This window comes from Melanotaenia boesemani, chromosome 19 (genome assembly GCF_017639745.1).
Source record: "Melanotaenia boesemani isolate fMelBoe1 chromosome 19, fMelBoe1.pri, whole genome shotgun sequence".
NCBI lineage: Eukaryota > Metazoa > Chordata > Actinopteri > Atheriniformes > Melanotaeniidae > Melanotaenia > Melanotaenia boesemani.
The window spans coordinates 7,492,641-7,520,496 of NC_055700.1; the positions used below are offsets into that span (position 1 = coordinate 7,492,641).

A 27,856-nucleotide genomic window follows, 5' to 3' on the forward strand; every position below is an offset into this window, starting at 1 on the left:
GTTTAGCTAAACTGGCATTTAAGTTCTCGTGTTTGCTCGTTCAGGAGGTTCGTTCGTTCATTCGTTCATTCATTCATTCATTCATTAATTCATTCATTTCCTTGCTTAAGTTCTACTTCATTCTGATTTTCAGTTTAGTTATATTTAGTGGGCCTCTTTTATCAGTTTGTTTAGTCGAACTTTTGATTTGGAAATGTTTAAATTTTGGGGAAAAATAAATAGACCCAGGGTGTGTCCCAATCCATGCACTTCTATATTTTGAACAATACATTTAAGTGCATAGTGTGCTGACACAGAAATTTCAGTACTGAAAGTACCTGGATGCTGCCCTAAACTCGGCCGAAAATCTAGTGCAAAACGACGGACACTATGCGGACGGATGCCATCTTGCTGACGTAGTGGAAGGGGAGGGACTTTCAACCAGTTTTCCAAAGCCGAAAAATGGCCGCCACCGACTCAGCGGTACCGATGGAGGCGGAAGCTATTTTGTGATGTTGTAAGTATGAAGTTATTCGATCATAATTCTAATTTAAACGGCAGCATGCTACCTATCTCTTCTATCCCTGCCAATAGTTATGGATCTGAAATTTTGTTGGAGGCTACAGTAGAGTTAGCACATGTAAATTTTTTAGCAGTTTTTAGCTGGTTTTGCGACGTGGATGGGCTATAAGTGTTAAAAATGATTAATGCTATAGGTTTCGTATATTTATTAATGATTGCTGAACCTCCAGATTAAGCACTGCGGGGTCTCTGGCGTAAACAAAATGGTCCTTGATCTGAAAACTGATTAGGAAACACCGCTGGTTTAGAGAACCGGCCCGTTTCCACGATACCACTGACTAAGCCGTAGCTGGTTGTACATCACTTTAGATAAAAGTCTGCACAAGTACCCATAAAGTACATACAAACATAAATAATGTTTGCGTTCATATAAACTGCTATTGTGTGTTCACCGTAGGTCACTGTGGCATCAAACTGCCGAGCCAGCAGTGACACTGAGGCATTTACCACCTGCGGGCTAGGACGCTGCTGTGGAGAAGAGAAGGCAGCAAGAGAGAAATGTTTTAATAAAAAGTTTCAATAAAAAGTTTTCTGCATGCCTGTGTTTTAGCATCTTCATTACCGCATTTCATATTTTAAATGATGATTTCTTGTATAATTGGTTTCCTGTTGCCAGATGTGGACAGTATCAGTGTAAACACCAATGAAAACAAATGTATAATGTAAAGTACTTTAATTCAGTGAAGATATCGTTGCATATTTAAAAGCTAACAGGTATGGGGGGAGACACGCAAAAACACATGAACGTGTCTGCTGATGGTGTCTATTGTTATCAACTGAGGTAGATTAATACGGTGTAGGCAATGGCACTTTGTTTCACAGATGAGGCATTTTAAAGGCATTTAATAGCATAAAAGTATGATATGCAAACACATACATGAACATGACTTTGGATTTAGATTTTGTAAGAACTTGGACGGATTGTCTTAAAAAAAATTTGTATTAACAGAGCGGCGCTGCCATTAGGCAGCATGTAGGAGAGTCATATACCTTAAAATAAATAAATAAGCATACATTCTAACTCATGTGCAGCCCGAGAAGGATCCTGTGTTGGCGTTGGACGCGACAAAGCTTACAGGTGGGGTTAAGTAAGGAGTAAACAAAAGAAAATAAAATCAAGAGTGGAATTCATTCTGTAAATTGAAGTGGGCAGAAGAATCACCATCAAATGGTGGTACATCACTACCAGTAAGTGCAAAATGTTAGTACTCCATTTGGGTCAACATTTAGCCACGATAGTGTGCAATACAGAAGGTAGTGCTTAGTGAGCACTATGCACTAGCTTCCAGTGCACTCACGTAAGTGCGCGGTTTGAGACACAGTCTTCTGTGTCCTACTACCTTACTGCCTGGTCCCTGACAGGGTCATTAATGCTGCTTCTTCCATGGAGATTTAGATTTATTTATTAAGGTGGCTGTTGATCTATATCAGGGGTGTCCAAATCGGTCCTTGACGGCTGTCCTGCAGGTTTTGTATGTTTCCTGCTGCAGCACCTGAATCAGATTGATTTTGCAACATCCTTGAGCAGCATTGTGGCCCTCAAGGACAAATCTAGATACCCCTGATCTATACGGACTCTCTTGTCTTGAGTGTCCATATTCCTCTGCTGTTGTTTGATACCTCATTTTAAATTCAGACTCCAGCATCTACACAACATCAGTGACATATAGTGCCAATGTGACACTAGAGGACAAACTCGCAGCTAATAAAACTATTCTATCTTGTGAAGCTGTCATTGTAGGTTATACAGTATATAAAGTGATAGAGCACAAGTAGTTTGTTAATGCTATGGTCCTTAATTTTAAATTGGTTTTTCACAGATTAGGATTTAATGTATTTCTGCAATCTCAAAAAACAAAAACAAAAAAACTTGGTCTCAACCAAAAGTACTGGGTATTTTTTGTGCCAGGAGCCTTTGATCAAATGTTGTATAACAAACTGAAAAAAGTCATTTCATCTTTACTATCTAGATTTCCTCTGCAGTATTAAAGAAACACTACATAAATTTCTAACCTTAAAAATCTGTGCTTCTGATTCATTTTAATGTCACACTAAGATTCATTATGCATGTTCCTGGAGCCATCATTGCCCTGCAGCATCCTGGGGCTGAGAAATCAAACTTCATGAGTTTTTTGTCCCCAGCCTGTGGCATCACATACATTTTGCTTGACAGCACTGCGTTACTTGGCAGCAACTGGATATCAACACACTGGTCTTTTTAGATGCATGGCTAATTTAGCAAAGAAATTAAAGAATGCATTGGAATACATCAAAAAAGAGAATGAGAAACTGACAGAACAAGAGTCAACATCAGACTGACTTTTACTGGCTTGAGAGCACTCAGAGAAGAGACAGAATGCAAGATGGATGCCAAATTAGTTTTGTTAGGGGGCACCAAAGTGTGAAAATCTGCCAAAGGTCAGTAGTGCTGCTTGTAAGGATCAAATTTACCCCCTAAAATAGTATAAAAACAAAGCCCACTTTTCTGTTTGTTGTTCTCTGTTTCTCTGTCCTCAATGTTTTGGGTGTGGGAACATTCGTAACATCTAATCATATACTATTCAACTTCAAATACACATAGCACCTGTTACTAACTCCAACTCCACAAAACTGCAACAAAATGCTGGTCAAACACTTAAAATGGCCCTCTTAAATATTAAATCTCTTTTAAATTAATATTTTATTGTAAATTATCTGATTTTAGATGATAACATTCACCATCTCTTTTGGCTTGGCACAGATTCATCACTTGTCCTCACTGAGGCCTCACCTCCTAATTTTAACTTTTTATTCTCTCCCATGATAGGAAGAAAAGGAAGTGGAACTGCTTCACTAGATCATAGGTTGATTGTAGCAAAAATAATATTAGATAATTTTTCTTCATTTGAGAATCACACATTTGTTGTTTAGCAGCCCGCCAGTCTTATGCATTACAGTTTTATCAACCACCATTTCCTTACGGTTTTATCCAAGCATTGTCTGAGTTTTAATCAGCTGTACACTGTAAGTACAACAAGGTTTTAATTTGCATATCAATAACAGTGGTGATATTTACGCCAGTGCCTTGTTAAACCTTTTTAAACATTATGAGTTTAATCAGCATGTCACACAGCCTAAACACAACAGACAACACACCCTGGCCTGGTTATAAAATGTCCACAGTCATGTCCACTGGTGTGTCTTCAGTTGTCAACCTGGCTGTGTCAAACCACTACTGTGTTTTTTTTAACATTACCAGTTTTAGCCAACAGGTTACCCCAAAGAGAACTGTGAGGAAACAATATAGTACTTCTGAAGTGGCTACAAATTTTTTTGACATTTTAAAGCAAACTCCTCAGATTTCACCTACTTCCTGTGATTTTATTCTTGATAATTTTAACAACAGTTTTAAATCAGCAATTGATTTAACAGCTCCACTGAGAACAAAAACCATAAAAAACAAACTGAAACCACTGTGGAGAAATGAGAAAAAGAAAGAATTTAAACAAAATTTCAGGAAAGTAGAAAGAAAACAGAGAAAAACAAAACTATTCATCACGAAATTTAATGCAAACAACTCAAAATCTATAATAATGCAGTGAAACGGGCAAGAACACTTCACTTTTCAAGCTTCATAACTGACAGTTAAAACAATCTGAAATTCCTTTTCAAAATCATTGATCTTTTAATAAATGCTGATTTTAAGAAATCCTCCATGCCACGATCAACTGCTGCATGCAATGACTTTGCCATCCATTTGTTACGGCTACTGCCAATTGCTGGCAGCTGCAGCTCGTTGCTGCCATTAATTGCCTGTGTGGAGGCTCTGTTTGGAGTGGCTGGAGCCGGCACACCTCAATCTCCTCCCCTCTGACTGGTTAACCATCGGACCAATCAGGCTGCAGCTTGGAAGAAGCTTGTGCTGAAAAGGCTGCAGCAGAAGCCAGTCCGGGGGGGGGGGGGCAGAATGGCTCAGGCCGCTTTCCCTCCCATGTTGTGCACTGGGTGTGTGTTGTGGTGTTTAAGTTTAATTGTGATTAGTTTTGTGTTGGGCTAGGTTAGCGTGTTATGTTGTGACGGCGGTCACTTTAGTTTATGGATCTGCTGCTTTTTATTTGGTTTTAGGTTTCACCCCGAGTTGCAGTTATGTTGTGGGTTGCACTCGGTGGCTTTAGGGAGATGTTTGGTTTGTTTCTTTCAGTAGGTCCGCTAACCCCAGCACTTGTTTACTTTGTGTATTTTCCGTTACAGGTTTCATTCACCGTTCACGAGTTTTAATAAAATGTGCTTATTTTAAATAACCATCTGTCCTCAACGTTTTTATTCTTTGTTACACCCTTCCTCATACCCCTGAAAGGCGGGTCGTAACACACTTTAGAAATAAAACTGATGCTGATCCAGCCTTTTATCTAAACTTAATATTTTAACATACCTGAAGCATTGTTTTTACCCAAGAAAACACTGGAGAGCTTTGTCCTGGTTGATGCGAAGATGCTTGGTCGAGTTTTCGCCCAACTAAACCCAACAACCTGCCTTTTAGATCCAATTCCCACATCACTTTTGTTCACTTATGTTCAATTTTAGGCCCAGCACTTTAATCTAAATGGTAAATGGTCTATACTTGTACAAATGTACGTCACATTCACGCATACATTCAAACACTGGGCTCGGTGTTTTGCTCAGGGACACCTCGTCATGAGCTCGATGGGCTGGGATCAAACCAGCAACCCTTGGGCTACAGGACGACCACTCTACTCAATACATGTTGCCACTTGGGGATGTCATCAGGAGACACAGCATTGATTTTCACAGCTATGCTGATGATATGTGGCTTTACATTGTTGTGTGTCCTGATGACCTAGAGCCAGTTAACACTCTTTTAAACTGAAGTTTTAATTATCAGTCCTGAAAACAAGAGAGAGGTCATTTCAAGCAAACTACAGAGATTTAAACTCTCTCAGTTTGTAAGAAACTTGGGTGTTCTTTTTAAATCTAAGATGGCTTTTATTCCACACATTAAAAATGTAACAAAGACGGGATTTTATCATCTTAAAAACATTGCCAGAGTCTGCCCATTTCATTGTCGTGCCCATTTCTATGTCCATTTAATCTGTGTGTGTGTGCGGGAGAGCATGTTTAGGTGCATTTGTGGTTTGATTTGCTTTTGTGATACACTTTGGTGTGTGACTACTGGTGTTTTTATGAAACTCCAATATTACAAATTCTTAATCATTATGTTTACAAAACCTGCCAGAAGGAGGGCAACAGTAGTGTGGATTTGAGAAACATTGTGTATATTTTACATTTGCCAAAGTCTTTCAGCCACACTTTAAGACAAATCTCTAATCAATCCATTTAGCTGGTATTGATAATCAGTGAAGTATGTCTGAGTGAAGTATCAATCAGGCCTACATTGATCTGCCTTTCTCTAAGAATCACTCACCCTTTTTGCAATACTGCTGACTTGTTTAGGATGCTATGTGTCTCAGTAAATTTGTTGCTCTCTCATACAGAGTTATGTGTACTAAGAAATTAATCAAAGCTGATGTACCCTCTCTTCTGGACATGCATGAGTATTCATACGCAGGATTGTAAAGCTTCTACTGCTGCAACCCAGGGCAAACAAATGTGTCATAGCACTGAATTGGTCATAAAATTTAATTTGAAGTCAAATTAAGGACAGAGAGGAAAAACATGGACATTAGGTCAAAGAAATGTAAGACTAAAATAAGCTTACTGGGGCAGTAAATTAAAATATTTAATTACTTTCTTCTTCTGTAAAAACGAATATGAGCTCAGTGAGTTCAGGAAAAAATGGTGAGTAAAAGACAACAGAAACAGAGAGATGTTTAATAGCTTAATGATAGAATAGAATAGAATAGAAATACTTTATTAATCCCTTTGGAGAGTCCTCAGTTGTCCTCTTCAATGCAGCTAACCAAATAATTGTCTGTCTAGTCTCTCTGTGATCACTACAATCCAGTAATTGAATTTTCTTTACTGGAGAATTTTGATTCTTTTAGGTTCTTATCTTCTCCATCTCACGTTTTTGCTTTGATTTATATTTCTTTTCCCACTCTTTCTTTTAGTCTTTCAGTATTTCCTTCAGGACACATATAATCCTTAAGTGTAATATGCATGCTGTGTTGGACCTGGAGTCTCCCCTTCAGGGGTGTGGGGAGCGATAGAGAGATGCACATGCTGATGAGAAGGCAGGGACAGGACAGACTCAAATGAGCCTGATAAGCCAGTGCCTGGGGAAGAATGGAAACGGATTTGCTTAATTGGCAAATTTGTTCCACTTAGATAGCAGCAGCAAGCGTTGAACAACACCACACCTTAGCCAGCAAGCCAGGCCTTACGGGCAGTGTTGGGCTGGTTTCAAGGTCACAAAGTTGACCATTACACTGCTGTTAAATTAAGCTGAAACCTGATCTCCACTGTCCTTCATAAACTTTTCCCAGTAACTTTAGTCTCAGTTAATTTTCAGCCAGAGGAGGGATGGGAAATTATATTAAGTTTAAGTCGCTTCAAATGGTCAGCATGGCATCCATAACCCAAGCAGAAAAGTTGGATTTTTCTGAGAGCTTAGTCTGTTTAGAAATATTAAGAGAACTGATATGCCTGGGGCACTTCAGAGAGGTATCTTGAATTTAACACTTAAGCCAATTCCTGCATATTCTTGCATCAGGTCTAAACACTCAATTATTCTAAAAGTAGATGTAATGACCTACATTTGCAATCATTTAAATGAGGACTGAACACAGAACAAAGACAATTACAAAGCATTGCACTAACTTTTTTTTTTTTTTTTTTATCTGATTCAATTAATGTTGAGTTTCATTAACGTTCACCCTCCCCCATTTCGCTTCCCACATGCCTGCATGCTCCCCGCCTCCCCTCAGTCATGTATGGCCTTTTCTCAATGCAACAATGACTTTTATGAAATCACATTAAACAAATGAGGCCGTCCAAATCTGACAGCAACATATTCTGGAGGCGGGGGTGTCTAAACCCTTGACGTCTCTTTGGTGTATCTATACACCGTCTCAGGAAATGTTATGTTTATCACTGAATAATTACATTTTAAGTACTTGAACTGACTAGGGAAGGGAGGCTTGATGATTAATTACACTTGGTATGGAATACTTGGGCGGCTAATGTGAAGCTAATGGCCGAGACACAATTTTTACTGACGTTACTGATGACTTCTATTTATGCTACCACTAATTATTAAGCCTGAAACTTTTTTCATTTGTGCTATGTCCCATTATCATTTATTCTTCTTCAGTTACACATATACTGATAATTACACATTTTAACAAACTTCCTTCACTATAAGTCCAAAAGTATTCAAACAGACCTTGTGGGTGTAGATATATACTCATTTCATTGTGGGTATGCAATAAGCACACATCCAAAGGGTTAAATTAAGAATAAATACTGCGTTACAGTCATAATAACTTCATATCAAGTGAATCCTTTCCGATAGACCCATTACCCCCGAATAAAAAAAGATTCTAAAAACGTAAATCAGGATAATACTACTCTTTGACGTTTCTATATGCATTTCAGTCTGAAAGCTGAGCCCTTAATTAGCATTAGCCGCTACTCAGCTAGCTTTGGCAAGTTGATGCTGTCCTTGATGTCTTTCATCTGAGTCTCTATCTTCTGTGATTCTGATCCAGACTCACAGATGGACTCCAACTCAACTTCCTTGCATTGCAGCTGGCAACATTACTCCTCATTCTGCTCCCTGTGAGATCCACATCACTCTTGGAGACAAACTCCAACCAGAACCTGACACAATAATAGAGAGTATACACTCACTTTACTGAGTTTTATCGCTGTCAGCTACAGCTAAGGACAATGCATATGAGTCTGCAGGAGAATAACAGACACAACTGGCAGACCTCCATGAAGGGAAAATAAATAAATAAATAACCAACTCTTTCTGTAAGATCCCTATATATTTGTGTGCTCTGATCAAAGCCAGTAAACTTCAACATTATGGTAAAAGATGATGTGTGTGTGTATGTGTGTGTGTGTGTGTGTGTGTGTGTGTGTGTATATATATATATATATATATAAATATATATATGTATATATATAAACGCCTTTGTCTATAAAAAGAGGATTCAGTTGAAACTCTTGTCACCTATAAAAACTAAATCAGAGTTAAGCTGTTGTGCTTTGATCAATTCTCCGTGGTCTGACTTAGAGTGTTCACAGATTATTGCCTCCATCACTTCTGGGACAGATAATATGGCATTCTCTGCTTTTTCATTAACATCCTACACAGAAGCCCAGTAAACTCCTGCATGGCTTAGTTGCAGCATGATGCGGATAAAGTTCTTTCCTCTCTCACTGTTAGCGTTTCCTCTGAGAACACAAAAACAGCTGCGACGTAAGGGGATTTCAAGCTGTAAAGTCGTCTGTGTTTTTGTGTTAAAACAGAATATTCACTAGGAACTCATTTGCATCTTGTCAACTGACCAAAAGTCAAGTGTTGGCGTTCTTCAACATCACGAGTATTAAGCTCAATCAGGATATGTTGCAAGCTGAAGGAGCATGGAAGCTTCAAATAAATGACACGACCAAAATAAGAATAAGAGCAGAGTTTAACAGATCACATTGCATCATGACCCCAATTCCTTGAAATTCAAAGTAAAGCTGAGCCACAGCTTCTCTCTGAGCAAAACTTCACAGTGCTGGTTACAGAAAAGGTTTTAGCCTCTCAGCAAAGCCATAAGTCATAAAAAGAGAAAAGTACATCTCCACTTCTGCACACCAAGATTTCTTTTCTTGGTTTAAATCATACTAGAGGGAGCTGGGTTTGTCACTGCATTATTTACTATTACCATTCTCTTTGTTAGCCAGAGCCACATTAATGAATGCATGAGGAGTTGCCTATTTGATGACCGCAATGCACTGGGGAAACACTGGTGCTCCATTTGTGTGAGCTGAATGATTCATCACACACATATACAAAAAGCACACATACAGTTTTACACATGTATGAAGCCTGATGATACCTTTAAGCATCAACCCCCACCCCCCTTTTTTTTTTTTTTTTTAAAGTTCTCATTTTTATTAAGACAACAATTCAAAATGATTAGAAACATCTAGACCACTGATTTTCCAGCTTAAATGATAAATGCTGGTTAAGTGTAACTGTCATCATGTGGTGCTCCAATTTTTGGAGACCTTATACTTAAAATCAAACACTGTCTGAAGTGAACAGACATCTTCATGACTCTGTGAAAGCTGGTCTGTGTTCCTGTCCTGCAGTCAGCTTCACTTCCTGCTTGTTTTGAGCATTTTTTTTAATTGAGGTGCCATTTATCCAAGTAGTTTTAAACAGGACAGCTTTCATTATTTTGATGCAAACATCAAACATTAATAAAAGGCTAAATTAAACCTTTATAATAAAACAATATTTATATTCCTGCTCCAATAAAGTGGAAATATTTAATTTATGATATAACAATGATGATCATTGGTGTGCAAAATGGTCAGTTACATGCACCGCTTTGTGTTTACTTCAAGCTAATAAAGTGTTGGTTTTCTGGACAAAGGGCTACAACTTCTGCTTGCACTATTAATCAAAATCTAATTTACTTATTCTTCTGTCATTTTCTAGTGAAAACACTTTTATGTTTGACCTTTATCCCCAGTTAAGTCCTAACCGAGACGGCAACAGAAAATGAATTGGATAACTATTGTGAAGTTGAAGTTTGTTTCTGAAGTAAACTCTACAAAAACAGTCACAGTGGGTCACTGAAGTATAAATTGAATCATTAATTTGTGAACTTAAATTGGAAAAGATTAGAGGTGTGTGTCAATGCTGATATGAAAATTTGCAAAGATTTATTTTAATGGAGACTAGTAAAGTTAGGAAACTTATCCAAATTTAATTCATGACATGTAATTAACAATTTTACCAAGCACTAAAGCAATAAATTGGTTATGTACAATGTGACCTACCATACTTCGATAATGCTATATTTTCAGAGGAAAAAACTGTTGCATTTATCTTATCTTACTAAATTTAATAACCAGAATTTAATAACGGAAATCCAAGGTTTTGATTGTTCAATAATTTTGAGCCAACCAGTCAATTACTTAAGGGAGAAAATGTTTAGATCAAAGAAAATAAACATGATTTACAGCCTGATAGTTCACCTCTGCCTTAATCAGTTTAAAGTAAACTTAATACCCTCAGAGAATCAGGGCACTTGGAGCAATTTGAGCCCTGTGGCAGATTTTTTGGTTCTCTGCTTGAAAATTGCATGCCCATAATAAAATGGATGCCTCTCTGCTAGCTCAAGGTCTTTTTGAATACTTTGGGACACAAAATAAAAGGGAACACTAATGAGTTTGTAAGGATGGAAGGGTTGACTACACAGACACTTACAAGGAGTGAAAAAAAAAAAAAACTCTTATGGGCTGATATATAGACGGAAGAAGGACAGGAAGCCGTCTGCTCTCTGATTGGACAGTCTGATTAGACACCATCCAATCAAATAGCCGTAAAAAGACGGACACAATTTGCAACTGCAACTTCGGGCTTTGCACGCAGTTTTGTGCTTCGCATCTCTGGACAGGATGTTTGCAAAAGAACTTCTGTTATTTTCCACAAATACAGCCATGCAAATCCTTTTCTGCACAATCACAAACTTGAATTTTTCTGGCAGATTTTTTTTTTTTTTTTTTTTTGCAGGATGACAAACATGATTTACAAATTATTTGCAAACATTCATTTACAGCTGCAAAATCTTTATGACTTTATATTGAGCCCATATGCTTACCTGACCTTCACATACTATTTTACAAGCTCAAACATTTTTGTTTGCTAATGATTTCCTGAAAAAAATGAACCACAATGACATTAATATGTTTTTAAATTAACATAAGAATAATCATTTTGAAAAAATGTACTTTTCCTCTAATATCACAATTTCTATGCAATTTCAAGGAGTCAAAATAATCACATTGTTGTTTCCCATATTACAGCTATAATGATGATGATGCACTGCAACAGATGTCTTCAAATCATAATATCACAAAATCATTAATTATGATAATCCTGTGTTTAACAGGAAAAACAACAACAACAAAAACAAAAACAAAACAACTTAGATGCACTTCCCTTGGATTATAAATGTGTGCTTGTATAGATGTCCTATCTGCTCTAAATGACATGATATTCGACATTAATGTCTATCATAAGTGCAAAAAACTAATCTTTCAGTGGACTCTGTGTGCCACTTTAATGTCCCTACCAAAATCAAACCTATGCCCTTGACATGACACTGATGATACAGAAAATATAATTTAAAGATTCATGATGTACTGTATAAGACCCACTTTGATGAGTTTGAAATTTATGTTCGTTCTTAAATCTTAGTCTTTTATTTTTTTTTACATATATAAAATATAAAACTTAAACCATTTGATTAATAACCTATCATTTAGTATATGTAGAGGCTTCTCAATTATTTTTAGAGTAATACCATTCATGCTTTGTAGTTTGATGGTATGACTGGCATTTTGTTTGCGTACAGATCTGTGCCCTTAAATAAATAAAAAGGTTCAGATCCTTTGGCACACAGGCTCTGATATTGACATATCTGCCTACTGAGCCTCCACATAAAGGCAGACAACATCAGAGAACAGCACAACACATCACTTTCAACAAGACTGTCCGCGAGAGCCTCATTTTGTATTCATAGTAAAAATTAAAATGGCCATGACAGGTGCTCTTTTTCCACACACATGCTCTCACAAACACACACAATTCGCAGCTTTTAGGAGAGAGTCAGGACGTAGTAGTGAAATAAATAGGTGACATCTAAATAAGTCATAGTTGCACATTCATTAACCAAAGAACATAGCAAATAGAGTAAACAGCTACGCATATAAATCCACTAAACTCCTAGTATATTAATGATCAGTCAAACTTGCAGAAAGGAACTCTGAGTAAACAAATACTGAACAGAAGAGTAAAGTGCAGATGTGTCTTTGATATGCTGTAGCTGAAAACAACAAAAATTCTCTCATGAAAACTAAGCAATGCTGTGAGTAAACCAGACAGATGACGGTTCCTCTCCAGGCGACACAGGAGAAAATGTTACTTGTTTGAAGTGTGAGGAGCCTTTACCTCAGCCACAGGCACTCCCTCTGGGGGACGACAGTGCAGCACAATCATGCCATTCAAAGGCACCTCAGTGCCTTGAGGGTCCTGTTCAAAGTTCTTCCTCAGGTCTAGGGAAGACAATAAACAGCCTGCATTAAAGAACAACCCCAGCAGCATGAAGGAGCAACATTAAATGTCACTTTACTACTTGTGTGACCTTCTAGTCATGTTTAACCTACATGGACATAAAGATTAATGATTATTACTCCTCAGGGTTGAAGAAGAGTAACCTTTCTAGAGGCATTAAGGTCAAATGTAAAATCAAAGTGACAAAAAATGGCTTACAGGCAATCCGGACAGTTGCCTTGCGGCTCTTGGAGGTTCCCAGGTGGCTCCAGGCAACACACAAGCACCAGTAATCCTCTGGGCCATGAAAGTCCTCCACTTGCTGGCGCGACACGTTGATCATAACTTCACGGATCTTCAGCCCTGCGGACGAAATAGATGATTGCTCAGATTAGCTTTCATCAAGTTGCATAGATGATGAGCTGAAGTGATAGAAATTTATAGAGACAAGATGATGAGTGATTTTTGAATGTGATAAAATTATCTGCAGTAAAAAAAAATCTGCCATTTGTCAGGATGAGATGGTGTCAAGCTACATGACTTTTTTTTACATAATAATTTAATCTGGCACAAATTCATGGAAGCATCCACTTCATTCTGAACGTTAAAACCCTTTTAAATGTTCTGTTTGGCAACTGGATTGGTTGGAAATGCAACTGTCTGCAGACCCTAATCCATTTATAAAGAAATAGCTCTTCTTTCCATTGGAAGAATTAAGTGAGAAGAGGAACATATCTGCTTCACACTGCTGTAAGAAAGCGTGTAACCACTCATTTTTCTCCTTTGAAAATATCGGAGAGGCCTATGATTTAAGGTAGGAGACAGATATAAAATAGCATAACTAAATGCTGCATCTGTGCATAAATACAGTATGTTCTATGACAGGACTACTCCATTCGGTCCTACAAGGGTAGCAGTCCTCCAGGTTTGCAGTGTTTCTCGGCTGCAACACATCTGACTAAAAATTAATGCGTCATTGTGCAGAACTTCATAGGTTGTTGGATTCATTTAATTTGAGTCAGGAGTGTTGGAGCAGGGATATATTGAAAACCTAAGGACTACAGTCCTTGCAGGAACAAAATAAGTAGCCCTGTTCTATGACAATCAAGGCATTTCAGTTTCTGCAGCACAGCTCTTGTATAATGTCACACAGGTCATTCCTTAATATCGGCATATTGCCTGTGATGCAGCCCATAATGATCTAGGGATGAGAGGAACATTTTTGAAGACAATTAAAGGGAATTTAAAAGCCTGGAATTTCAATTATGCCAGACTATACACAAAAGATGACAGGCTTGGACCATTGATGTATTGTATAATAGGCGTAGTTTCATTGGTGTCTAGGAAAATTGCAGCTTTCAACAAATGTACGTGATGTCTGTCTAACCCTGCAGAAACCTGCATTTCAGTCAGCCAGCTTGAACAGATTTTTAATTTGTGAGTGCAGAATTATGAACAGCTAATGTTTGGTGTGTAGTGTCCAAACTCATCTATCCCTGCAGAATGCAATTAAGGCTGCACAGCAGGGAAAAGGAGTTGGTGGTGGGTGGAGGGGTAACAATGATAAAATACCTACCCCGGTGAAAAAAAGACTGGTATTCTAGGGTGGAGATGGTAAGTGCAGTGTGTTTTTGGTGACTTAAAAGCAGCATATTATCAAAGCCGAACAGCTAAATGCAGTTCATGTCATGGCTTCTTCATTTTGACTGCTTTCTGATGTCATCAAATAATGTCATTAGCCGGCTGTTGCTGTTTGTAAATGTGCTCTATAAATAAACCAACTTAACTTGTCAGTAGTTAGACCAGCAATGCCTTATCCTTTTTTAAGGGGAGAGGATAGATTTAGGCTGACTCCATCTTTATTTCTAATCTTCAGTGCATATGAGCACTATTTCATTTTCTAATGTTATTTCATGCTTAATGGCAAATTGCAGTAAATATTTTCATTTCTTAAGACTCGACTTGGTTAATTTAGCCTATACTTGTAATTAGAAATGGTGACAACAAATAAAATTACCTTGTTAGCCAAAGCAAATGAAAATATAGGAAATACAAGTCTTATACACTTTAGATAAAAAGAAAATTTTCATTACTAGATTATTTTTCACCAGTTCACTGTTACCTGTAACACATGGTACTGTTTAAAACTGCCACATCTGATCAAATGAAACACATTTTAAAGATACTGTATATGATGTTGTACTTCCCCCCAAAAGATGCCAACTATTGATCAATGGAAATTGATTTTTTTTTTACAGTGGTGTGAATTAGAAGCACCTAAATACAGCACTAATTTGACTATAAGAGTAAACAGAGTAAGCACTGTAAACAGACAAATGTGCTTCCTTTATAAGGAATATCTTGCTGAAGGAGGAATGCATGATTATGTAATCCTGATACTTTCCTTGAAAGATTATTTTTGTGTTCTGAAATTCATTGCAGTGACCCATAGTCTGTACTAGCCTCACTAAATTACCAGGATGCAACTGAGCTGTCCACTTGAGACACCACAGAGAAAGTTGCAAGCTGTACTTGCAGTTGGTATAGCCTTAGTATGTATGTATTCTGTATGTAATTAACACTATGTAATTGTATGGCCCCACTGGAGAGGCTGTTAGCCTAAAAGGCTAATACTTAATTTGGTACATCAGTTCTTTTTGCCAGTGTCTTCTGTTTTAAAGCAATCATTTGTGCAGCCTGCAACAGGAGTTTTAGCCATCAGTTAAGTTAGCTAACTCAGACCTTGGCTTCAGTCCAGTTTTGCTTTTTATTTTCATCACTATATTATCTTTATTTTTTTAAACTTTAACCAATAAGATCTGCTTAGAATTGACTTCCCCTTTCCCTTGCTGAGTTTTATCCTGTTGAAACGTTGACTATCATAACAACTCAGGTACAGATGCGTCACATTATCCTGAAGCGCTCTGCGATATGATGTAGAATTAATTCTGCAGTTAGATACAACAAGCTGCCCAGCCAATCACTGATGCAACACTTTAACTCAGAACTATAACACTACCACCACCATGCTTAATACATACACTACCGTTCAAAAGTTTGGGGTCACTTCCCTATTGAATGCCATGGCAAAGTGACCCCAAACTTTTGAACGGTAGTGTACATCTTTAATTTTATGACCTGCTTGCTGCTAATCTAGACGTGGAACAATCTCTGATCCACCTGGCCAGAGTAGATTTTTCCAAATTGCTCCATTTTTGCTTGTATATTTACAGGCAAACAACTCCTGCTCTTCTTGAAAAGAAATGCCATTTTCTAGACATGTTTCCAACTACAAGTGCTGATGTTGTGGTAAAATTTGAGGCTCTTGGGAATGTATTTTCCCATTTAAAAACATGCTGCCTGGCTAGACAGCCATGATCAATTGGCACTTTAATAGTATCCACACCCCTTGCAGATATATTTCTAAATCATCATCTGACTTAAAGAGACTGAAAACGTTTTTCTTGTCTAAATGTGATCACTTTAGATTTTGAAATTATGACATCCTTCTGAAACGTTAAATAAAACCACAGGTATGACTTTTCAAAGTTTTATAAGACAAGCTCTTATCACTGACACCAAATATGGATGCTCAGATTCTAAATCTGTGGTTTCAAGGTGTGATTTAAGTTATGTTTGGAAACATTTTTAAAGAGTTTTAAGTATTTTCTTGTTCAGATATGTTGAAAACAAAAAAACAACAACAACAAAAAAACAAAACAAAACAAACAAACAAAAAAAAACAAACAAATAAAACAAACAAAAAAAAAATTATGGAGATTTGTTGTATGAACCTTTTCTATATGGCTGTAATTATCTGTTTACCAAGCTGGACTTGTTAGACACAAGGGATCGGTAGCAATTTAATCCCATCAATAGTAAAACTGTTTAACACAAACCCTCAGAAGCTGCTAAGCAAGATGTTTGCCTACCATTGGGAGCCCCACAGGGTTTAGTGTCTTTCCCAACGATATTTTGGAATGTGGCCATGATTAGTGAACAAACAGCTCTGACACCTGAAACACAGCCACACCCAGAGATCTTGACCGTACCACGAAGAAGTAGAAAAACAGATGTGTAGTATGGGGGATTAAAATCAATATATTGACATATTTTCTTTCATCTACCTGAGGCTCAACTGACTGAGAAAAAAAAATAATTTTGATCTTATAATGCTGTATGTATCATATTTGATACATACAGTTTCTGAGACCTTCTGCATCACTTTTGGTAAAAATGTATTCTGCTCCCTGGTGGATACAATAATAATACAATAAATTATTACAATAATTTTGACCTATCGTATGGTAATAAATGGTAAAAATATACAAAAATAATTTTCATCAAAGAGCCAAATAAAGACTTCAGATTTATAAAAATTTGATTTTTCTCCCCTTGGTTTTGGGTTCGGCTTTAAAGGGTTAAAAAATCTTTGAGAACGTTGTCACTGATTTCTAGAGCAGTTAGCAAGACATGCTTAACAACGCATCTCACAGCAGCTGTTCAAGACTCATTGTAAAGCTCGGCACCCTGAGGATTACTGCTTAATCACATGGTACGCCACTTGTAGAGCAGCCGTCTCTCCACAGGCTTTTGCCATCATGTCTCATATTGCAGACAGCAGCTTAGACATGGGCAGGGATTAAATAAAACTCATAATGCAAAATGAAAGGTTATCTGAAGGAGCCTAATGAAGTAATGTGAAACAAAAATGTTCTCTGAAGACAATGTAATCCTCTGCAATGACTCATTGATTTGATGTACTATATGCCCCCCTCCTCAATCTACTCCTCATTTGCGCTGCTACAAATTAGGAACTTAATCAACATGCCTGATTAAGTGAAAGTGCAGCTGATTGCAGGAAAATAAAAACACAAGATTGCACTCTAGGAAGGAGTAAATTTCTCATTAAATCATAAAGAATTTTTCATGACGGTTGTTGATCAGTTCTTTTAAGCTAAATGCATCAGTATTGAAGAAGAATACAAATATTAAATTATGTATGAATGTTTTTATTTGTTTCCATTTGGTCACTTATGAAAATTATTTGAATGGAATTACAATTACTTTCACTGCTTGTTGATCAGACTTATTTTTGTGTTCAATAAAAATGAATGGCAACTATATCAATAAATTAAAATATGACAACTCAAACTATTGATTACTCTTTTACTTATTCTCTTTAGTATCAACATCAGACTCCTGTTTTATAGCTCTTATTGTCCTTTTTACTGGTTTTATTATCTTGTACTTTTATTGTATTTTGTAATTAAGTGTTTCTATAGTTTTAGTTGTTTTAAATTTTTTTAGATTTTGTGTTTAGAATTTTGTTTCAGCTGTTGTGCTAGAGTGCTTTACAAATAATGAGTTAGGTTAATGTTTTGTCAGAATGGGTCACAGGCAAGATGCATAAACACACAAATACTTTAAAGTTTATTATTTAAAATTTTTGGAATTTTAAGCACAAACAAAAGGCAGCATCACCACTGGGTTATGAAAAAAGCTTTAAGCTACACTACACAAGGGCCTTAACATTCTTTGCTTCTGACTTGCTCAGATGGCACACTGACATTTATTTTGCACATTCCTGGGGTTGTTAAACTTTTGCAGCATCCCTGGACTAATTAAACAGCACTTCACAAATTTATGTTCCAGCACGGAGTATCACATGATGGCCGTGTTTTGCTTTACAGCGCCATGTTACACGCCAGGAACTGGATATCAACATGATGGCTGTTCTAGATGTGCACCATTACTGATTCAGCAAAGAAACCCAAGAGGACATTTTTGGAGGTAGTAAGGAAAAGAAAAAGGAAGTGAAAGAGCAAGCGATTTGCATCAGACTGACTTAGAGAATACACGGGGGGGAGATGGCAAATGCGGCTTAGCCTCAGGATGCTGCAGGGCAACAACAGCTCCAGATAGTGTCCATAACAAAAGTTAGTATGCCATTAAAATGAGTCAGAAGCACAGGGATTTAAGGTTGGAAAGTTATGTAGCATTGCTTTGAAGCACTAATGACTTGGAAGTGAGTTCAGTCATGTCTCTTTTCCATTTCCATTATTTTATTTACAATTAACCTTCTAAATAACAGTCTATAGATCCTGATGGTATTTTTTCAGTTAAAAGGAGACAAAGTGACAGATGGAAAGCAACATCAGCCAAGGAGTCTGTCAAAGGATTTCTGACCACTTAAAGAATTTTATACTACCCAATAGCAAAAATACTATAATTTCTTTCCATTACACATGTACTGAAATACAAATGCATGAAATACAAGTACTGAATAATGGCTTTGTGGAACACTGGGTATTATTTGTTTAGGTAAGAACCATGGATTTTCTTTGGATGATAAATAAATAAATAAATAAAATTGGAAGGGCAGTCTGACTTCCAGGTTCCCTCGCTTCAGGTTAAGAACAAAGAGCCAGGTCTTTTTTTCAAGCAGCCTGAAAGGACACTCAGTGACACTGGGTTAGAGAAATTATCCAATAACTGCTCAGCCATGCTGCTGATGATGGCCACTTCCCTGCATTTAGGAATACAAACATTAATTCAGGTGCTTTTACGAGTCTGTCCCTTGATACTTGTTTATTTTCTTTACCCTCTTTTCCTCCTGCACTTTGTCTGGTTTCCCTTCAGGCTCATGCCAGCAGTTAATGACGGAGCACCACAAAACCTTTACAACAACCCTCAAGGTAGAGCAGCTTCCCCTTGCTCTTTCAATCTTGTCTTTTCATATGTCTTTATAAGAGAGTCGGAAAAAGATGCTCACTTATCATCGTATGTTACTCTTAGTCTCTTTTTTCTTTTCTTTCTCTCTCCTTGCGGTGTATCCCTCCTAGCTTTAGGCCATTGTTTTGTCTTGGCTGAGTTGATGAAGAGGGCCTAAGAGAGCCAAGCAGTGCCAGCTACAAGTGGCTTGATCCGAGCGTCTGTCTGGTCCGGCTCAGCTCAGCTATGTCCATGTCTCTGTCGCACTTAACTTTACAGCAAAGGAGCAGAGTTCTGTTTGTCTGGGGGATTCTCATGAGGCGTCTGTGCACATGGCGGATGACACATTGAGGGCTGCGGGTTGAGGTGAATGGATATAGCTTGAGGAAAGCTCCTGTCTGATGTGAACCAAGCTTTGGGCAAATGTTTGTATGATGTGACATTGCTGCATGCAGCTCAGCATGTGGGGGCTGAGAGGGTTGGCTGAAGGCCAGACGAAGACGAACCCCAGTAGACAAGCGGAACATGCTCCCAGCAACTGTCTGGTCCCAGCTGTGTGTGTCATACTTAATCCTGGAACCAAAGGGGCGCATTACTCCATGCAAAAGAAAAAAAAAAAAAAAAAAAATCATGGTAACTCAACCATTAAAATGCTGCAAGTTCCTATTTGTGTCATTTCCCCACTTGCCTTGTTTATGCTTTTCTAAAAACTGCATCTTTGCTTATTTGGACCAATTTCTGCATATCAACATAGCTTCAACTCTATGGGTCACTTCATTTCTTTCGCTTCCATTTCTTTAACAGTTTGTGACACAGAAAAACTTGGAGGCATCTCACTTCCACCTCACCAGTGTCCACCCCTACATCTTTGTTGTGAGTTCACATGAGGTTGATGGTATCTCTCAGACTTAAGGGATCTTGGAGTTTGCTTTTGACAGGGTGTCAACAGGAAGGGATATCCATGCTTCCTCTACCCAACCTGCTTTCATACGTTTAACTCAATCACTATCTCTTCATCACAAGATCTACCGGAGCTGCTCTTCTGTACTTCTCGAAACAACCAATGTGGTATCATTTTCAGCCTCTCTTTCATTCTCACATCACCCTCTCTGTTTCCAATGTCCTCTTCCTTCTATTATTCTCTCTATCTCTTATCTCGCCATCAGAGTATCATCCTTTCAGCTGGAGCCTAAAGGCATAGATATCCCCTCTGTTCCACATCTCTCCTCTTCTTTCCGCCTGTCCTTCAATAATCGCTTAAATTCTATCACTCATTTCCATCTTTCAGCCGTGTGGCAGCATTTCAGTAGAAAGAATATAAAGCCCTTTTCGGTTGTAGGTCGCTAAAGGTTGCAACAACCTGAAGCCCAGTCCTTGCAGATAATTTGCATAAACATTTTTATGGCTTGACTTAGACTTTAGATGGTGAAAATTTGTTCTTTTGGTGGTGGTAGTCTACAGCTGCCCACCGCAGGAAAGACATGTACTATTCATTAGTATTTTTAGCACTTCAAAAAAAGTAGACTATCCCTTTAAGGAGATCTTAGATCCCCACAAATAAGGCAAAGTGATTGATTTTGTGTCTTTAAAGACTCAATACATCTCCCTCAAATCATCCTAAGGAGTTTAAAAAAGCAAGTAGTTTTCCCGAAGGGAAGTTAGAATCTGGATAGAGATGATTACATGAAATATCTCGCTGAGCCTTGTCTGCCTGTGGCTTAGCAAAAGCCTTACCAATAGACAGGTGATAAGGAAGTGAGAGTTGTTTTAATAAATTTAAAGATATACTGTACTTTTATGTTTATTTTGACCAAAAAATTGCAAACTGAAAATCCAAAATGAGTCAAAAGATTTATTTATTCACAACATTTGCATTAATCAAGTTTCTTCTCTGATTACATTGGTTTGGACAGTTGCCTCTGCTTTTTGTTCCAAGTTACTGCAGAAATTGCACTTCAACAAGGAGTCCTTCCTTCCTGGTACAGGTGAGAGATTGTGTGTTATGTTTTTATTTTTCTAGTCAATTCTAGAGAGTACAATCAGGAGAGCTTTTCAAACAGTTATAGTGAAATGTATGTTGCACTGTGCCATTTTGTGCAGACTGCAATGGAGGTTACAGAGAGGAGAGGAAACCATTTGCTGTAGTCTTTGTAGGTAAAGTCTGAGCTAAAAGAGGCATAAAAAAAGCAAATGATTCAGCTTGCATCCTGTGCTGATCACAGGTCTAAAGTCTAAACTAAACTGGTTCAAAAACTAATCTGTTCCAGCTACATTTAAACTTTAAAAAGTATCATCAGAAAGCTTAAACAGACCATTCATGCATCTATGCACTTGTTAAAGACTTACTCTAGTATGTGTAATATTCTGGTCTAATCATCACTGTTTTCTAGCAATTTCATTTTTATGCTTCTTATTTTTCTACCTCCTGTCTGAAATGACACACTGAAAATAAATCAAGTGTATCTCAAGACTACGAGGGCTGTATGTATCATCTTTGTCTCAAAGGAAAGCTGAGACGTGTGAGATTACTACAGAAGTGTCAGAATTAAGATTTGAGTTACTGTGTCAGAGTCAATTAACCTGGAACACAGCAGAAAATGTAAATGTTATCTCCTCCTACAAGAAAGCCACATTACCTGCAGTGAAAACCAGATGATAACAGCCCAGTATGTGGAAATCAGTATAGTAATGTCTGATGAGGAACTGTGCAAAATTAGAAGCTGAAACAGTGAACTGAGCAGTCTTACAGATGTTTTAATAGAGGTGTTACACAGATAAATATCTTAGGAAGCCATTAGCTGATGTTGGTTATTGACACCTCTAGGAATCGTCAGTCAGGAGAATCGAGGGACAGCCCTCAAACTCTCCTTAGAAACAGGAGGATCCAGAAAGAAGTGAACGTCAAGATAGTCTGTCATCGGAAGAGTAAATACTTCACTATAACATCTTCTTCACATCTCCATGGAAACTACCAGGACTTTCAAGATTCATTTCAAACGGCAGTCATAGGAGAGCATATTAGCAGAGCTTTTTTTCTTTTTTTTAATTTAAGGTGAAATAAAACTTTTGACCACAAAGCAGCAAAAATGAGACATTTTATGATTATGTGATGTTTTTTTTAGTTTGTTTGTCTTTATTTGGCTGCTACAGTTTTTGTCCTACAGATCACCAGAGTCTCTGCCCAAAGGAAATTCAAATCAGAAAAAGGATCTCAAACTGTCTCATTTATTTCTCCAAGACAAAATGGAAATCTGTGTGAAACCAAAATGAGTTAATGGGTCATTTATCCACTTTTTCATCTATTTTCCCTAAAAGTGAAAGATGCTGAAAGGCTCAAATGAGTCTTGTTTTAAGTTCCAAAGAAGCTCTTATAAAGTTCTTGAATAATTCTCAGATTCCCTTAACTTTAACAGCTTTTCTAAAATTCATGCATAGAAATCAAAGAGTGCTGCTTATGACTCAGTCGATTCTCCTTTCCACCCTCTCTTAAACAAAATCCACAAATGCCACGCTGAGCTCAGGCAGAGCAAATGAAAAGTTCTCCATAAATATTCACTTTTTGTCCCCCGAGATTTGTTTGTTTGTTTTTTACCTAATTTTATTTTTAGTTGAATATTTATTTCCAATAACCCTGCATTTTAAAATAGAAATTAAGTGATATAAGGATGAATGCAGTACGATAAAGCTACAGTTAAGTTCAATATGAAAATAAATTTCTATTTTCTAAATTGTGCTACCAGCTATCACTTAGGTTTTCTGTAAAAGAAGATGTAGTCTTTTTAGCATTGAGAGTATACTGTTTGAGAACCCTTTCGATCTGAGCCTCCTGACCACTGTCTGTGGTTAAGAGACCCACAGCAGGAACAGCTGAGATTACAGTAGCAGGGTTTTACTATTTAAGGGTATTGTTCTTGTTACACTACTACAATATTGGGTATTGCAAAAGTGCACTTAAAACACAAATAAAATACACACAGTTATAACAATTACATCTTTAAGAAATAATCTAGAGTTAATATTTTCCATGAAATGGTAAAATGTATCATATTACACATCTGATATTTTGTTTATGTTCAATTGAGAATAAAATTTGGGTTGATGAGATTTGGAAATCATTGCATGTTTGTTTTTACATTTTGCACAGCTTCCCAACTTCTTTTGGAATTAGGGTTGTATTTCTAAAAGATTATTTATTTATTCTTCTGTAAAAGTAATATCAAACTGATTTCCCCTCAGCAATTACAGAAACTATAATGTTGAACAAAAATATGTAAAACAGCGCGAACTCTGGATGAGGTGTGGACACTGTGGACATTTGAAGAGAATGGTGCACAGTTAATCAGCAATGTTAGGAAAGTGCAGACATAAGGCTGCATGGTGGTGTGGTGGTTAGCACCGCAGCCTCACAGCAAGGTCAGCTGGGGAGGTGGTTCAAACGGTGGCTTTTCTGTTTGGATTTTGTAAGTTCTTCAAGTACTCCGGCGTCCTGCCACTGTCCAAACACATGCATGTTAGGTTAATTGGCAGCTCTAATTTCTCCCCAGGAGTGACTGTGAGTGATTGTTTGTCTCTCTGTGTTGGTCCTGCGATGGACTGTACTCTGCCTCTCATCTGTAAATTGTTGGGCTAGGCTCCATCTCCCCTGCGACCCTGAACTGGTTAAAGCAGTATAGAAAATGAATAAATAAATATATATTTCTTCTTTTTAGCTCTATTATAACTCATTTTATTCTCCAAGGGATATAAAAAGGAGACATTAAAGGTTTGGCAAGATGTCGACTTTACATTTCACCCATTTCTCTTGTGGATTTTAGGAGACATATATGAGAAGCATATGAGAAAATATTAAAACTAAGATGTGGTTGAAGTGAGAATCACATTTTGAGCTTTGAAAGAGAAAACAGTGAGCATTAAAATTTTCCTCTGGGTACTTTGAAATGATAAATTGTTAGTTTTTTTTTTACATTACCATATAACTGCTTGTGTTTTTATTTATTTATTTATTTTTTGGCAACAGTGCTAGATAGTCTCTTTTTTTTCCTGTAGTTTTGGTCTGCTACAGGATTCGTGTGCATCTAGTGTGATAAACATCTGCACTTCCTGTACTAAGATAACATTGGCAATTTGATAAATTAAATATAAATGTCCTGTTTCAATGGATTTCTCATAATCAAATATCAAGGTTGCAGAAATTTTGCACCAAAGAAAAAAAAATTTCCCCAGCAAGATAAACACATATTTAAATACTGACGGACCCTCTCTTTGACACACATTCATAAAAATAGCTTGTGCATGACAAAAATGATAAAAACTACAAAGGGTGTTCAGCTTTCAAAGAGTCTGGATTATCTGATTAACTGTATTTTTTGGGTCATCATCCCCAAAGACTGACTATTTTTAAGAAAGCTATTAAAAAATATTTTTTCTCATTTGGATAAAGAAAGTAATCTTGGGATATACAGCAACTGTAACCAGATTTTTACAAGACTATTTAGATATTTTGAATCCCTGCCTTGACTAAATGCAGCAGAAGAGTATGCAAAATGTTATTTTTCTAACCAGTTATTAGAAATTCTTGTGGAAATTTCATTCATTTATTCTCTAGCTTGAACTATCTTCAAATAGTTATGTCACTAAAAGCCTCATTTAATGACAGACCACCAGAACTGCTACAACTTACTGGTGTTTTTCTGTTTAGTCTTTTCCAATTTGCACATTGTGATTCTAGATGTGTCAGGGTTGCTCAAATGAGGCAGCACAAAAGAAAGTGGTGCCATTTTGGTGAAAACTAAACCGCAGATGTGACATATGAGAAGCAGGTTCTGAGTGAAACTTTTGGAGGACCTGCGGTTTCAGGAATAACACTAATTAGTTGAATAAATAATTCGAGTTAACACCTGCAACACTTGGATCTAGTTTCACTCTGCAGGGAGTGCAAAGATGAATGTGAGGTATCTTGCATCTACAGGTGCTTTTATATGAAACCTTCTTTTTATGTTACTTTAATTAAACTCCATACAAGTTTTTGAAGGAAGCAGGACAGATATGCAATCTTAAAGTAGAGCATCAAGCAGAGCCACTGATACACTGTTTTTACATTGATTAAATCATGGTGAAACAGAAGTGAGCTAATGCTGAGAAAGACTTTTGCAGGCATTAAGCTACTGAATTAAATCTGTCATCATGTCAGTTTATGAGATGCCCTGTAGGTGCACTGGACACAAGCTGTTCACAATGAAAAAATGAGACAATTAAAAGTTCACACTGCTTTCAAGACCACTGTTTCTTTGCTTTTCCTTTCTCTTCCCTCTATTGAAAACCAAAGAATTACAAGAAAGTGAGAGTCCCTTGTGATATGGCCTCTTTTTGGTGTTTGGTATCAGCTGCATCTCATTTTTAATTCTTGAAATGTATTTTTAACTGTAGTGAGATATTATACAGCAGAATTACTAATGAGGGTTTTTTTACTGCTCCAAACTGTAAATGGCTTAAATAAAATTTAAAGAGAGTTTGTATTTAATTTTAATTCATAGCGGTATTAAGCTAATTTGGTTCATTTGTTAATTAAGAGCTTTTAGGATGAAGGTTCTTTCTTTGGTTTTTGTTTTGCTTCATTTTTTTATGCTGTCATGTTTTGACTTGCTCAACTCTTTGAGCCCAATGCTTATTTTTCTAAAGCTGTTTACCCCCACGCAAATAAGTACATCTCTAATACCACAAGGTCTATTTGAAAAAAAAATGGAGTAATAGTAAAGGGAAAACTTGTGAGAGATGATACGATGTGTAAATATCAGTATATGTGTGTCTGGAGAAGATAAATGAAGTTGGCACGTAGGAAGTTTCAGGCTTGCCTAGAAAGAGAAACAAACACTTCCAGGATGAATATCTCTGAAACGATGCAGCTCTAGGTCTAAACCTCCATAAAATCATCATATAAAACATTTTTTTTTGTCAATTAAACCTTTGTTTTTAGCCTCAGTTTTATATTTGTATTTTATATGTTATAATTTTACTCTTAACATCACTGAAAATGAGGATTTTCTAAAAGTTTAAAGATGTTTTAATTGGGAAATGTCTGGGCATTATGAAGAGAAAAGTTATATAAGTAACTGTGTATGTTCGATTTCTCTTTAATTTGCCTTTAAATGCCAGAGCATCTGCCTTCAGCTACTTGTGACTTATTAAACTCATGTCAGTAAACTTTGCATCAGACATTGTTTTACTTCTAAAACAAACTCTCTGTTCTCACTTTATTGGGCCGTTTTAAAATACCACTCTGAGTGCCACTTCTGTTCACAGGGATGAGAGCAGTAATGAGACTGTCTGAGAAGTTTATGTTTGTCACCACAGCCCTCTGTCTTGTAGCTTAGTTTAGTCCATACTCTTTTGTCTCATGACTTTAATCATTCAGGCAAAAGTTTCTTCCTGTTATATGACATTATCTGGCTCATTGAAAAGTGTTATGCAAAACCTTTGCTATTAAAGGGAAAGTCTGCATTATATTTCATTCCATCCTATTAATCACATTATCTTTATCCAGCTAGCTTAGCATAGATACTGGAAATAAGGGCTAAGATGTAACTGGACTTTGCCCAGCACCTCTTAAGCTGTGGGTGGATTGTGTGGGTTAGTGTGTCGAGCTGGCCAAATAGGCTAAAACAAAGCATCATCTGGCTATTGAAATCAGTGGGATTGAGCTCTGCAGCATAACACATAACAGCATTACACTATGACATATTAAATCATTTTTTTATTATTATTTATGAAATATTTTTAATATTTGGTCCTTCCAGGAAGTAAAGGGAATTAAAGTCTTACATCCTCGTCCTCAAGTACATCTTACTGAATAGCAGAGCAGAATAACATCTTCAGTAGACCACCATCACTTATGCTATCTTTACTTTACTCTCAAAGTTAATCTAATCTAGTAAATGAGGAAAAATCACCTAAATATAAGCAACCAGATCTCATGACTATGAGCTAATATAGTTTCAGAAACTGTACAAGTAGCACATTAACCACATCCTGTTCCCTACAAATGCAGTTCAAGTTTTGATTTGGTTTTTTGCTACAACTGTTCATTTCACCACAAAGCAGAAAAGAGTGTTGTAAGGTGCTAATTCACAAGTCTTTGGGTAAAGATTGTTAATTTATGAGTCACCCTGGACAATGTTATCCACAGTCATTATAGTTTCCTACTTCTGTCCCTTGCAACTCTGTGATTTTTTACTGCGCCCTCCCTCACAAAAAGTTATAAAAATTTCTGGCCACGGTAAGGTTTGGAGGCTAGAAATACATGATTCAACAAACATAAAGAAACCCTACATGGCTTACATC

The 27,856-nt window shown here is 37.0% G+C and overlaps 1 protein-coding gene across 6 annotated transcripts in view; it reads right to left on the reverse strand.

Annotated features, from left to right (window-relative positions):
• Positions 1-27,856, reverse strand: part of LOC121630182 (netrin receptor UNC5D-like) — a 195,367-nt gene that overhangs the window by 41,315 nt on the left and 126,196 nt on the right. For 4 of the 6 annotated variants that reach the window (XM_041970308.1, XM_041970305.1, XM_041970303.1 and 1 more), the window contains exons 3-4: positions 13,025-13,168; positions 12,704-12,807 (exon numbers count right to left, since the gene is read on the reverse strand). In XM_041970308.1, the coding sequence (XP_041826242.1) occupies positions 12,704-12,807; positions 13,025-13,168 (248 nt within the window). Of the gene's footprint in view, positions 1-12,703; positions 12,808-13,024; positions 13,169-16,737; positions 16,803-19,580; positions 19,603-27,856 lie in introns of those variants that run through there. The other 2 variants (XM_041970309.1, XM_041970306.1) reach the window with 2 other exon arrangements.